The 13,942-nt window shown below is 40.6% G+C and overlaps 1 protein-coding gene across 3 annotated transcripts in view; it reads right to left on the reverse strand.

Moving 5' to 3' along the window:
- The window catches only part of dennd4c (DENN/MADD domain containing 4C), a 174,785-nt gene that overhangs the window by 12,715 nt on the left and 148,128 nt on the right, over positions 1 to 13,942 (reverse strand). For all 3 annotated transcript variants that reach the window (XM_059970022.1, XM_059970020.1, XM_059970021.1), the window contains 3 exons: positions 11,877 to 13,021; positions 7,393 to 7,570; positions 6,183 to 6,292 (listed from right to left, as the gene is read on the reverse strand). In XM_059970022.1, coding sequence (XP_059826005.1) covers positions 6,183 to 6,292; positions 7,393 to 7,570; positions 11,877 to 13,021 — 1,433 coding nt within the window. The remainder of the gene's footprint in view (positions 1 to 6,182; positions 6,293 to 7,392; positions 7,571 to 11,876; positions 13,022 to 13,942) is intronic.

Below are 13,942 nucleotides of genomic sequence, written 5' to 3' on the forward strand. Positions count from 1 at the left end.
TGAACTCTCTGAACGATGACGTCCCAAGCAGTAATGGTGTCACATTAAATGCTACACTACAGTGGCTCTTATGGTCTTGTTGGATTTCTGTCCTTCTTGTTAAGTCGTTGTGTTTTAAATGGTGTTTTTTAGTCCATATTTTTGACTTATTGCCTCCTAAATTTCTGCTTTGATCTTATTATTAGTTGCTGTCTGGCTTAAGTACTTCCAAGATTTTGCAACACAAATTAATCTGTTAACTCAATGACTATTTGGAATTAGGCATGACATTACACATTCAGTGTAGAGATTATAAATCAGTCTTGCCAGGGCTAATACAAATGGCTGGTTTAAGAAAATAACCTGAAGAACAGTTTTAAATAGGACAACAGTAAAACACTAAAGATTTATTATTACATTTTTCTTTATTGAATTGACTTTATTTCTTACATCCTTCACATACATGAGAAGTAAAAATCTATATGTTACATCTCTGTCTAAATGTGCAATGCACAATTCAGTGTAATTTGTAATAAATAGTATGCACTACAGGACAATCAATATAGCATAGAAAAACAATTTATCAGCATGAATTCATCAGTTTGATGGCCTGGTGGAAGAAGCTGTCCCAGAGCCTGTTGGTCCTGCCTTTAATGCTGCAGTACCATTTCCGAGATGGTAGCGGCTGGAACAGTTTGTGATTGGGGTGACTCAGGTCCCAATGATCCTCTGGGTCATTTTCACACACCTGTCTCTGTAAATGTCCTGAGTAGTGGGAAGGTCACATCTACAGATGCAATGGGCTGTCCACACCTTCTCTGTAGAGCCCTGCAATTGAGGGAAGTACAGTTCCCATACCAGGCAGTGATGCCCTCAATTGTAACTCTGTAGAACTTAACTCTGTAGGATCCTGTAGTCCTTAGGATTTGGGGACTCATGCCAAACTTCTTCAATCGTCTGAGGTGAAAGAGGTGCTGTTGTACTTTTTTCACCATACAGCTGGTATTCTTGGTGATATGTATTCTGAGGATTTTACAAGTTATTCACCTTCTTAACCCTGGATCCATCAATGTCAATAGGGGTTAGCCCGTCTCCATTCCTCCTGTAGTCCACAACTGGCTCCACTGTTTTTACGACATCGAGGGAGAGGTTGTTTTCTTGACACCACCGTGTCAGGGTGATGGTTTCTTCTCTACAGGTCTTTGACCAACCTCTCAAAGCATTTGCTTATTATTGAGATGAGTGCAACAGGACAGCAGTCACACTCATGATCTCATCTCCAAAATTATCTTGCACCCTGCATCCAAAATGGCATCATATACTCTTCGCATGATTTTTTTCCTCCTGATTTTACTATCTTGCTGCAGTGTCTGTGTCAGCTCAGAGTTGTACTGATTATTAACTAATCTCTGCCAGGACTTGAGCCACCAATCACCCCTCCAGGTAATTTTAATGCAGAAAATTGGTCTTTCATGAATGATTTCAGTCATTCAGATTCAGAAATGAATAGTTTTGTAAAACCCTCACTACTATTCAGGGCCCAAAACAGTCCTTCCAGGTGAGGCAATGCTTCACCTGTGAGTCTGTTGGGGTCATATACTGTTCGGTGCTCACAGTGTGAACTCTTGTATATTGATGAGACCCAATGTAGATTGGCAGACCGCTTTGCTGAGCATCTATGTTCCGTCTGCCAGAACAAGCAGGATCTCCCAGTGGCCACCCATTTTAGTTCCATTTCCCATTCCAATATGTCCATCCATGGCCTCATCCACTGTCGGGATAAGGCCACATTTAGGTCCGAGAAACAACACCATCGCTCCCACTCCAAGTTTCACCTGGTGGTTCTCTCTCCCCTCCCCCCACCTTTCAAATCTACTCCTCAGCTTCTTTTCCCCAGTCCTGCCAAAGGCCCAAAACATCGACTGTACTTTTTTCCAATAGATGCTGCCTGACCTGCTGAGTTCCTCTGGTTCTATTCTTACCTACAGTAGAAACAACCTGCCTCTATCTTATCTGTCCCTTTCATAATTTTATATATTTCTATAAGATCTCCCTTCATTCTTCTGAATTCCAGTGAATACAGTCCCCAGGTGACTCACTCTCCTCAGTCTAATCCCCTCATCTCTGGAATCAACTTGGTGAACTTCCTCTGCACAGCCAGTATATCCTTCCTCAAGTAAGGAGACCAGAACTGCACAGATTATTCCAGGTGCAGCCAGCACCCTGTACACTGACAGCACAACCTCCCTCTAGCAATGAAGGCCAACATTCTATCTGCCTTGATAGCCTGCTGCACCTGCAAACCAACCTTTTGTGATTCATGCACCAGCATTCCCAAGTGGATGACCTCGCATTTACCAACATTGTACTCCATCTGCCAGACCCTTGCCTACTTACTTATCTGTATCTTTCCGCAGACTCTCCGTATCTTCTGCACAATTTGCTTTTCCAATGAATTTAGTATCATCAGCAAATTTAGATACACTCCATTTGGTCCCTTCTTCCAGATCGATAATGTATATTGTGAACAGCTGTGGGCCCAGCACCAACGCCTGCGGCACACCACTCACCACAGACTGCCAAACACCCATGTATCTCAACTCTCTGCTTTCTTTTGGTTAACCATTCCTCTATCCATGCTAATACATCATCCCCAACTCTATGCATCCTTATCTTATGGATAAGTCTTCCATGCGGCACCATTTCAAACGCCTGCTGGAAATCCAAGTAAATAATGTCCATTTGTTCCCCTCTATCCACCGTGCTCGTTATATCCTCAATGAACCCCAGTGAGTTTGTCAAAGAGGATCTGCTTTTGCTGAATCCATGCTGTGTCTGCCTGATGGATCCATTTCCTCATCTCATCGTAGTCTCCACTGTTTAAGCATAATGCTCTGGTTACCGATTGAACTACTGCACCCTCAATTTGTATGAGAAATTTGATCATACTGTGATCACTCTTTGCAAGAGGATCCCCAACGACAACATCACTAATTTTACTTGTCTCATTGCACAGGACCAGATCTAAGACAGCGCGTTCCCTTGTATGTACAGTAACATGCTGTTCAAGAAAGCCATTACAGGTACATTCTATGAAGTCCTCTTCAAGACTGCCTCGACCAACTTGATTTCACTCAAGTTAAAGCCCCCCATTATAACTGCTGTTACTTTCTTACATGCCTCAGATATTTCGATTTATTGCCTGTGCCACTGTAATGACAATTCCCACCAGTGTTTTTTCCCTTTACTATTCCTAATCTCTACCCAGATGGATTCAACATTCTGCTCCTTAGATCCTTATATCATCTCTCACTATTACCCTGATCTCATCTTTAATTAAGAGCACTACCCCACTTCCTTTACCTTCCTGCCGATCCTTCTGTATTACCTGATATCCTTGGATATTTAATACTCAATCCTCTCCACCCTGCAACCACGTCTCTGTAATGGCCACCAAATCATACCTCTTTGTACTGATTTGAGCCACAGGTTCACTGACCTTGTTTCGAATACTATGTGCATTCAAATAAAGTGCCCTTACAGTCATTGTGCTTTTAAAATCTTGTAGTCTTTTACACTCGACTTTTCTTCACTTCTCACTTATCTCTTTTTTATCTTTTGTTTCCCCCCCACACTTCTTTTTTACTTTATCCATACTTCTCCAATCTGTTGAAAACTCCTCCCCCCTCAATAAAGCCCAATCCACAGTTATGCGATTCGTTAGGATCCAGGTCCCATCACAGTTCAGGTGGAGCTTATCCCATTGAAACAGCTCCTTCCTTCCCCAATACTGGTGCCAATTTCCAATGAATTCAAACCCACTTCTACCACACCAATCCTTAAGTCACTCATTTAACTTTCTAATCTTCTTGACCCTATACCAATTTGCACGTGGCTGAGGTAATAATCCGGAGATTACTACCTTTTGGTTCTGCTTTTTAATTTAGTTCCTAGCTGCTCAAATTCCTTCAGCAGAACCCCTTTCCTCATTCTACCTATGTCACTGGTACCCACATGGACCATAACAACTGGATCTTTCCCCTCTCACTGCAAATTCCTCTGCAGGTCAGGTAAAATGTCTCGAAACCGGGCATCAGGCAGGCAACACAGCCTTCGGGACACTCTATCCTTGCGACAGAGAACTCTGCCTATTCCCTTGACTATACTATCCCCAATTACCACTACACTTCTCTTATTCCCCCACTCTTGAATGGCTCCCTGAACTATGGTGCCACAGTTGGGTTACTTATCCTTATACTTAGCCCCCACTGTCACCCACACAGGGAGCAAGAATCTCAGACCTGTTGGACAAGCTCAAGGGCTGAGGCTCCCTCCAGCCCTGCCTCTTGGATGCCACTACCCACTTCACTCACAGTCACACCCTCTTGTCCCTGACCATAGACCGAATTTGAGGCAGCTAATCTAATGGGTGTGACTACCTCCTGAAACAGAGAATCCAGGTAACTCTCCCCCTCCCTGATGTGCTGCAGTGCTTGAAGCTCAGATTCTAGGTCATCAACTTCGATCAGTCAACACTTATGCAGATGAGGTCACCAGGAGCCACAATGGAGTCCACCAGCTCCCACAGCACATCACCTGATCCATCCTATATCATCCTTTTATTTAATTAGCTGCAACTTAGTGACTTTTTAATTAAACCACTATAAAAGCCTTACTTGCTACTTATCTGTGCCTCTTCGCCAATGCCTCAAGTTCCCACTCCTAAACTGGTCCCCTCACGCAATGCCGCTCTGCTTTGATCCTGCTTTACTTTTATTTGCTCCTGCTAATGATTCACAAATTGATTCGTCCGTCGCTGATGTGCCGAGTCCTGCCAAATGCTCCTTTTTAAGCTCTTCTCCCCAACCTGTGCAAAGCTCTCTTTGAATCAATTGGTCTGCCATGAGTGCACCAAGCCCCACCAAACTCTCCTTTTTAAATCTTTTCTCCACAACCTGTGCAAAACTCACTCTCTATCTGCGAATTGACTGGCCCGCTGCTAATGTGCCAAGCTCCTTAAAATGCTCCTTTTTTAAGCTCTTCTCACCGACCTGTGCAAAGTTCACACTCTCTTTGAATTGACTGGCTCGCCGCTAATGCTCACAGCTGTTTGTGATCGTTCATTTTGGTCTTCTGCACATATGTGAAAGGTGGAACTATGCACTGCACAGGATGTCAGATAGTGGCAAACCTTACTGGCCAATTCACTCACAAACAAAAGAAATAGTGCAGATGCTGAAAATCCAAGCAACAGATGCTCCTGTCGTAGGGTCTCAACCCGAAATGTGAACTGTACTCTTTCTATAGATGCTGCCTGGCCTGCTGAGTTCCTCCAGCATTTCTGTGTGTTGGTCAATTCACTTCCAGACTCTCCAATGAGCCCAACAGCAGAGCAGTGACATGCAGAAAAGAGTCCAAATGCACTTTGCATTCAATCCTCAGCTCTATGCCAAAAAGGGCCAAAATGTAAGCAGTAATTATAGAGCACTACAACAAAGAAAAAGGTCATTCAGCCCAAGCTGACCAACACTAATCCTTCAATAGCTCCATCCTTTATTTTCTCACATTTTCAACAACGTCCCCCATGATTCTGCCCCTCACTCACACCAAATATTCATTTGAATTCAGTCAACAGTCCTGAGAAAAGAGGCAAAGTGCTTAACATTGTTTCTGTTACTGTTTTAAATTAGCTTTAATTAAAATTTATTTTTAGTTTTAGTCATACAAAATATTTATGACCTGCACACTAAGGTTTGAATCTACAAATCAGAACTCTCGGTTTGTAAATTGATGTCTCTTTTAGTTTCACAAATTTTGTCAGAATAATTATTAGACATCAAATATCCTGGTCTAGGCCAATTACACATAACTGATCATCTCCAAGACAGAACACCTTCAGTCAAGTTTAGTATGCCTTTAGTACAGTGCCTGAATGATATGGTGGTGATAATCCTACCAGAATCAGTATTCACAAGGTCACCAAAAAATTGAACATAACATCCAGGATAATGCTTCAACATGACTGCGAGGAAACACTACAAAGCTGAAAATGACATTTTTAAATGGCCCCATCTAGCAAATGCAGCTACAGATTTCTAATACTGTATCAAAAATGCATCTCAGAAATCAAAAGTTGAGATTAATTTTAATTTATAGTTTGAAGAATTATCTTCATACATTACACAAGAGTGATCATTTCATACCTCCAAAGCACAATTCTGGAAGATGCTTGATGTACTGACACACTGGGAGGATCCAAGATCTGATTTCTCAAGCTCGTTATCTTTTCCTACTTTAGATGAATATGCAGCACCTAGTTAAGCAGACAGCATTAAGAGATTAAATAACATAAACTTCATATTTCAAATTGACATTGACTTGCAACTTGGTACAACTTTAGTTTTAATAATTTATCCCCTCCTAATTATTTTTCATGTGGCTACACAGAGTCATTAGTCTCCTCGCGAGGTGGCGCTTGCCTAGTGAACCCCATTATGGCACTGTTCTATAAATAGAATAATTTCTGGTAAGCTTTCCTCAGATTTTAGCAAACAAAGTTCCCTTCATCTGGACAGTTTCAATAATAGATTTATCAAAAGCATTATAAGGAAAGAAAATATTTTAATACAGTAACACAGGACGAGTTAATAATTGGATTGCTGAGTATCATGCAAAACCATGGGATATTATTAACTCAAACAATAAGATTTTGATTAACAAAATCAATGCTATAAAATATTGCTTCTATTTAAGTTTTCCCTTTACAGATTGCAGTCCTAACCTATTACACAAAAATAAATTATAATAATCAGCATCTCAGTTAAACATGAGAGGCTTAATTAAACCAATGTACTGCCACTCTGAAGTTTAGGATTAGGTGTTAAGCAAAAGTGAAAATCAGTTATGAACACTGCCAGATACCTAGAGCAATTCGCCTAGTTGATGCATTGTCCATGGAAGCCTAAACAAGGAGGGTATAAAACAGGGTAATAAATAATGAGCTACATAATTTTGCCAAAAAGAAATAATTATTAAGCAGCATGAAGTGAATAGACAGGTTTCCATATGGCTGAGCTTAAATCTTAAGCACATTGTCATTAGCTGCAAGGTTCTGGCTCAGGAGGTTAGTGATAATGGAATTGAATGCAGACCGTAAGGTTGATAGTATGAAGGTTAGGTTAAGCATATTAGGACAAGACACCCAAGTGGCTCACAAGTACAGAAATTCTTTGGGGGTTTGGAATTTTGTTAGCAGGGAGAGCTTATTCAGAAATCTATAAATTTCAAGCACGTGCAATTCATAAATACAAAAATATTTGTTTTACAATACATAATATACGTTGTTTCCTTAGAAATTGTTTAAATTGCATATTTTAAAAATGCAAATCCAGTGTATTAGTAATTTTAACTAACCTGTCAGAGGATGTTTACCAGTATCACTGCTAGTGCTGCTGCCTAGACTAGTGCTGCTTTGATTTAGGCCATTTGTAGCCATTGCAGGTAGACCAATTCTTTCAGTTGGACTGCCACTATAATGATAATCTTGAACACCAGGAGGAAAATTGAACCTTGAGTCATCAAACCGTTCATCCTTAAAGAAAAAGCAAGTAATTACTATTAATACTATTCAGCTCAACAGGAAACACCAAATACTACAAGCACCAACTATATTATTGCTAACAGAATTTATAACTAATAGTTAAATTATTTCAAGTATCCTGAGATCAGTTATGTGGAAGTTTTCATCTTCAACTCATCCTTTTACCTTCTTGCCAGAGGTTCTGGATAACTAACAAACCCTCAAGTAGTAAAAGAACTACAGCACTGTCACCCAATAACACCAAATCTTTGCATAGGTCTATAACTTTTTTTTGACTAGATTAAAAGGGCTAAAGAAAATGGACTAAAGCTACAGCTTTCTAAAGCAGGAATTTCAATTGCACATTTTCATTTGGAAAACTGTTAGCTGCCAAGATTTTAAAAAAATGACTCATGAATAACTTGTGGCAATTCACTGCATCTTTCCCACCTTCATGTTGCAGAAAGCCACAAATTAATCTACTGTACACGGTCACAAATTTTATAACTTGAAACTGCAACTACTTAAAACATAATTAATCCTTGTCCACTTGTTAATAAGCTTATTAAGATCTCTAACTTCTTGTCCACTCCATGGAACTGTCTGACCTTACACAATGCATCCCTGGAACTCAAAATACAGGCTCTTGGTCTTGCGTCTGGCTGGTTAGTCTCATATGTAGGCTGATAACCATGTTTCCATCACTCAACGCAATCAGTAAATTTTATTTGATCACAGCATACTTGAGGGATAAGGGTCTACCCTGCTTCTAATTTGCAATATCCAATATTTCACATTTTCCTGTCCTGTGCTCGCTATTCCAGTTCTTTCCCATGCACATTTCCTTCTAAACATATCAGTGCACATACTTCAAAGTTTCATTTGCATTCTATATATTCACTCATGATCTCTCACCATCACATTATAATTTCTCCAGCTTCCTTCACCTGCACCCCATCATCTTTGCTTCCAACTGGGCATCATCTCTGTTCCAGAGTTATCAACAGCAGTACAGCTTTTAGCCACTAGATATTAATCACAAATTAGCTCAATCCATTTTGCTACCTCATCCAAACACCTGAAACTCTTCCATGAAGCACAATACCTCATACTACACATGTACAAGATAACAATTATCAGCAAGCGCAGTGTTCAAAATTATCTGCAGAAAACAAGTTTACAGATAACCACAAAGTCAAACACAAATAATAAATTATATTTATATCAGCTGTAACTTAACTAGTAACACTTGTAACCAAAGCAGAGCATTATGCATTCAGGCCCTACTGTAAACCTTGCTACCTTTCGACTGCTGGATTTGCTGCTTTTCAGACTAAATATCAAGTCATTTTGCAAATAAAATTAAACGATCCCATGGAACGATTTCAGCCCCTCAATCAGCATCACCAAAAAAACAGCTCTGGTTGTGATCACTTTTCTGTTCAATGGAGGTTGCTGTGCACAATTTGGCTGCTGCACTTCCGATGTTATTACAGTGACTACACTGCAGAAGTAATTAGTAAAGCACAATGCGATACAGTGGGACATGAAAATCTATATAAACGCAAAGCTGTCCATTTTTTAACTAATGTTTTAACAGGAGGATCTCTGAAGGAAATGATATTTGTGCAGTTTTTTTTAATATTATTTACAACACAGCCAGCTGCAACATATTTGAAACTAGATAAAATGCAATACCTTTGTCAATATGCTTCAACACAAAAATATGCCAAGTATTCCATAATTCTCTTTTCAGTAATTTAAAATTAAGTGGCAGAAAATAGAAAAAAAACTATTGCTAAGATAGTTGGAGTTTCTTCACATTACGAAGTTGTTCAGTCTTCATTGTACAAGATGATGAGAGGCATTGATCGTATAGATAGTCAGAGGCTTTTTCCCAGGGCTGAAATGGCTAGCTAGAGGGGGGGGATTTGATCGAGGTATTTAAAATTTTGAGAGGGATAGATAGAGTTGACGTGAATAGGCTGTTTCCATTGAGAGTAGGGGAGATTCAAACGAGAGGACATGATTTGAGAGTTAGGGGGCAGAAGTTTAAGGGAAGCATGAGGGAGTATTTCTTTACTCAGAGAGTGATAGCTGTGTGGAATGAGCTTCCTGTAGAAGTAGTAGAGGCCAGTTCAGTTGTGTCATTTAAGGTAAAATTGGATAGGTATATGGACAGGAAAGGAGTGGAGGGTTATGGGCTGAGTGGTAGGTGGGACTAGGTGAGATTAAGAGTTCGGCACGGACTAGGAGGGCCAAGATAGCCTGTTATATGGTTATGGTTATATGAGAAGGCACAGGTGTAAGGTGCTTGGAAGTACGTACAGAGGAGATGTCAGGGGTAAGATTGATTTTTTTTTAAAAACGCAGAGCGTGGTGAGTGTGTGGAATGGGCTGCCAGTGACTGTGGTGGAAACAGGTACGATAGGGTCTTTTAAGAGACTCCTGGATAGATACATGGAGCTTAGAAAAATAGAGGGCAATGGGTCATTTCTAAAGTACGTACAAGTTTAGCACAGCATTGTGGGCCGAAGGACCTGTATTGTGCTGTAGGGTTTCTATATTTCTATGTTTCATTCAGCAGGGTTTAGAAGCCAATTTGCACAAACATTTACAGATGCTCTCTTGAAATATTACTATGGGAAAAAATGATGAGAACCCTGTCTCTCCTTTTTGCAGTTCCAGCTAATGCCTTGCCCACTTACTCATCCCACTGACAACAGATAACAGATAATTATATTTCTTTTTCCAATCAAAAAGTAATACACGCCAAATGACATTGCAATGCTGAATCATATGTGCGGGTCCTTGCCATCAGCATGTATACCAAAATTAAGGTATTTTCTGAACTAAAACACTTACTCAACTTCCCACTAATCAAACAGTGGCCAGCTATCCACTTTGTACATACAACATCTGTTTTATTAAACAAGGCAAAGTGCATTCGTTAACAAAAATTAGTCTGCATATTGAAGATCTCAACCATAGAATGTGCAAATACAAAACATCTCACATCACTTTCTAAATATCCAAGATAAAAGTAACGTCACAGGATAGATATCATTATCATGCAAGAAAGGAGGCAGCTCCTACAGAACAAAGTGGTAACAACTAGATAATCTTTTAGTGAATTTGATCTAGGGATCAGTAATGGCACATGCTAAATAGGACAATTCCTATGTTCTTCAATCAGTGTAAAATGTTTAACAATACATCTTACATGTTGATAGGGTGGTTAAGAAGGCATATCTTGATTGAGTTCAAGAGGCGCAGAGTAATGTTGCAGCCCTATAAAACTCCGATTAGACCACACTTGGGAGTATTGTGCTCCATTCTGGTCGCCTCATTACAGGAAGCACATGGAAGCTTTAGAGAGGCTGCAGAGGAAATTTACCAGGATGCGGACTGGATGAGAAAGCAAGCCTCCTGAAGAAAGGTTGAGCAAGCTAGGGCTTTTCTCTTGGGAGCAAAGGATGAGGAAAGATAGCTTGATAGAGATATACAGTATAACAAGAGCCAGAGAGTGGACTGCCAGTGCCTTCCCCCTCTCCAGTGTGGAAATAGCAAATACAAGCGGCCATAATTTTAAGGTGATTGGAGGAAAGTTTAGGGAGATGTTAGATGTCAGATTGTGTTTATTTGTAAAAACACAGACTGATGGTGTGTAGAACACACTACCAGAGTTGGTGGAAGAGGCACACATGCAAGAGACTCCTAGGCACATGGAATAAAGAAAAATGGAGGGCTATGTGGGATTGATCACACAAAAAGGTTAGTACATCATCACAGAGCAAGGGATCTGTACTGTGCTGTAATTTTCTGTGCTCTATCTCATCCAAAATGTGGCACCCCCAGTGCTGGGTTCCTTATATATTGCATTGGAATACCACAGAGAAAGATCCAAATCCAATCTTCTAACTCAGGTGAGAAAGTAACCAAGTCACTGCTGACATGGAAAAAGATGAAATGTCCAAAAAAAGGAACTTAAAATATGCATCTTAGAGATATATGCAGTAACTGTGCAAAAAATGTGCTTGTAAGAAAAAATATTTTTACGTAATATATTTAAACCCACATGATAGCTAAAAGCAGGGGAAAAAAACTGAACTATATATTTGACTTTATTCCTCATTCTACATAAAGATGCTCAGTCCCTGAATTACCAAGTAATTCCATAATTTGCTGTAACCTTGTATATACACTGATGTGGTTGGTCATAAATTTCAAAAAATGCTGTAAAAGAGACATGCAAAATAAATTTCTTATCCAACTACCTCACAAAATAAATGCACAGGAACAAAATTAAGTGCCAAACCTCGTCATCAGAATAGGAGTATGCTGAAGCCACAGCTCCCCACATTTTACTGGCAACATTTGCTGCTTGTTTCATACCAGATTTAAGTACATCCATCTTGGGTCCTGAGAGCAGATTGTCAAGCTTAAATCCTGAAATTGATGTGACCATGGATCCCAAGGAGCCATGCTGAGAGTTTCTTACTAAGGCAGTTAATGAAGCTGAACGCATCTTGTGTGAGATGGCCTTTTGCACTTTAGGCTGTCCAGCAAATGTTTTTGATCTGGACACTGATACAGATACTGGCTGTGCAGCTTCTGGTGGTACTGGGCTAGATGGGAGACTTGACCTCCTTTCTGGTGCATGACAGTGCACATCACCGCTGTCACCCAATGTCTTCTCTTCATTCTCTGCCTTGTGCAGTTCCATACTGGCAGATTTTCCTCCAAGAGGGCTTTTAAGATTCATATACATTTCAATCTCATCTGCAAGTTTTCGAGACACAACGGTGGGAACACTCTTCTCAACGTTGGAGGAGATTTTCTTCTCTGTCTCTGAGGCTAGCAATGACAATGGATCAAAGCCCACCTTAACATCTTCTCTTTCTACAGCTTTAATTGTGGGGCAAGCATTTGTCCTTCTGTGCATAGGGCCTTCAACTTCCTGTTCTTCATCAATTGGAAGAAAAGAATTTGGCTCAACCTCTAGGTCCTCAAGTACTACATTTTTAGCATCAACAGGGTGTTTATCGGATATTTTTATTTTGCTTAAGTCACTATTCTCTGCAATATCAGAGCATTTATCAAAGATAGTTGTGCCGTCTTCACCTTGACACTCTCTTGTTTGGTTAGCTGAATGATCCAAGACTGAATGGGTCTTAAGTACTGAATCTGGTTCCTTAGCACTGCATAGAGCAGCAGTTAGGATCTTGGCATCAGCACCCATCATCTCTGCGATCTCATTAGGATCGGTTTCAAGGCTTCTCTTTTTAAGTAACATATTAGGCCGTGTATCAGTACTGAAGCTGCAGCTCCTTTCTGCCCAGTGCTTTTGCCGTTGCTGAATTTTCTCACTGTTTTTTCGCTGCATTTGTGTACTGGGGTCATCAACAGCATCACCACCATGGTAATGATCATGTTTTACCATCAGCAAATTCGCCACGTTACCTAAAATAAGTAAAAAAAAAAGTATAAATTTTGACAGGTTATGATTAAATGAGTATGGAATGACAGGAAAATGATCAGGTCCTCCCTAGGTTATGAATACCTGGCATATACAGGTGGCTCCCGTTTTTCAAACGTTCGCTTTATGACAGACCTACATTAGTTACCTGCTTTCGCTAACAGAAAGTGTTTTCACTGTTATGTAAAAAGGCAGCACGCACCCCGAGCAGCCAAGCTTTTCCCCCAGAACTGCATTCTAGCCACCATTGCTTAAATACATGCCTGTGAGTATCAGTGCTTTATGTCGCTTTATTTTGTGCATCCGTTAGCAAGATAGCTTGATATGGGTGGGGGGAGACAATAGGCAATGCAGGAGGAGCAGTGGAAATCTCTAAATGTGAACAAAAGAGATGATTGTTGACTTTAGGAGGGCACAGAGCAACCACTCCCCGCTGAACATCGACGGCTCCTCAGTAGAGATCATTAAGAGCACCAAATTTCTTGGTGTTCACCTGGCGGAGAATCTCACCTGCTCCCTCAACACCAGCTCCATAGCAAAGAAAGCCCAGCAGCATCTCTACTTTCTGCAAAGGCTGAGGAAAGTCCATCTCCCAACCCCCATCCTCTCCTCCCGCCATTATGGACATTTACACTACACGCTACATCCGCAAGGCAAACAGCATTATGAAAGACTCAACGCACCCCTCATACAAACCCTTCTCCCTCCTGCCATCTAGGAAAAGGCACCACAACATTCTGGCTCTCACGACCAGACTATGTAACAGTTTCTTCCCCCAAGCTATCAGACTCCTCAATACCCAGAGACTGGGCTGACACCAACTTACTGTCCTCTACTGTGCCTATTGTCTTGTCTATTATTTATTGTAATGCCTGCACTGTTTTGTGCACTTTATGCAGTCCTGG

This window comes from Hypanus sabinus, chromosome 5, assembly GCF_030144855.1.
Source record: "Hypanus sabinus isolate sHypSab1 chromosome 5, sHypSab1.hap1, whole genome shotgun sequence".
In the NCBI taxonomy this organism is placed as follows: Eukaryota; Metazoa; Chordata; class Chondrichthyes; order Myliobatiformes; family Dasyatidae; genus Hypanus; species Hypanus sabinus.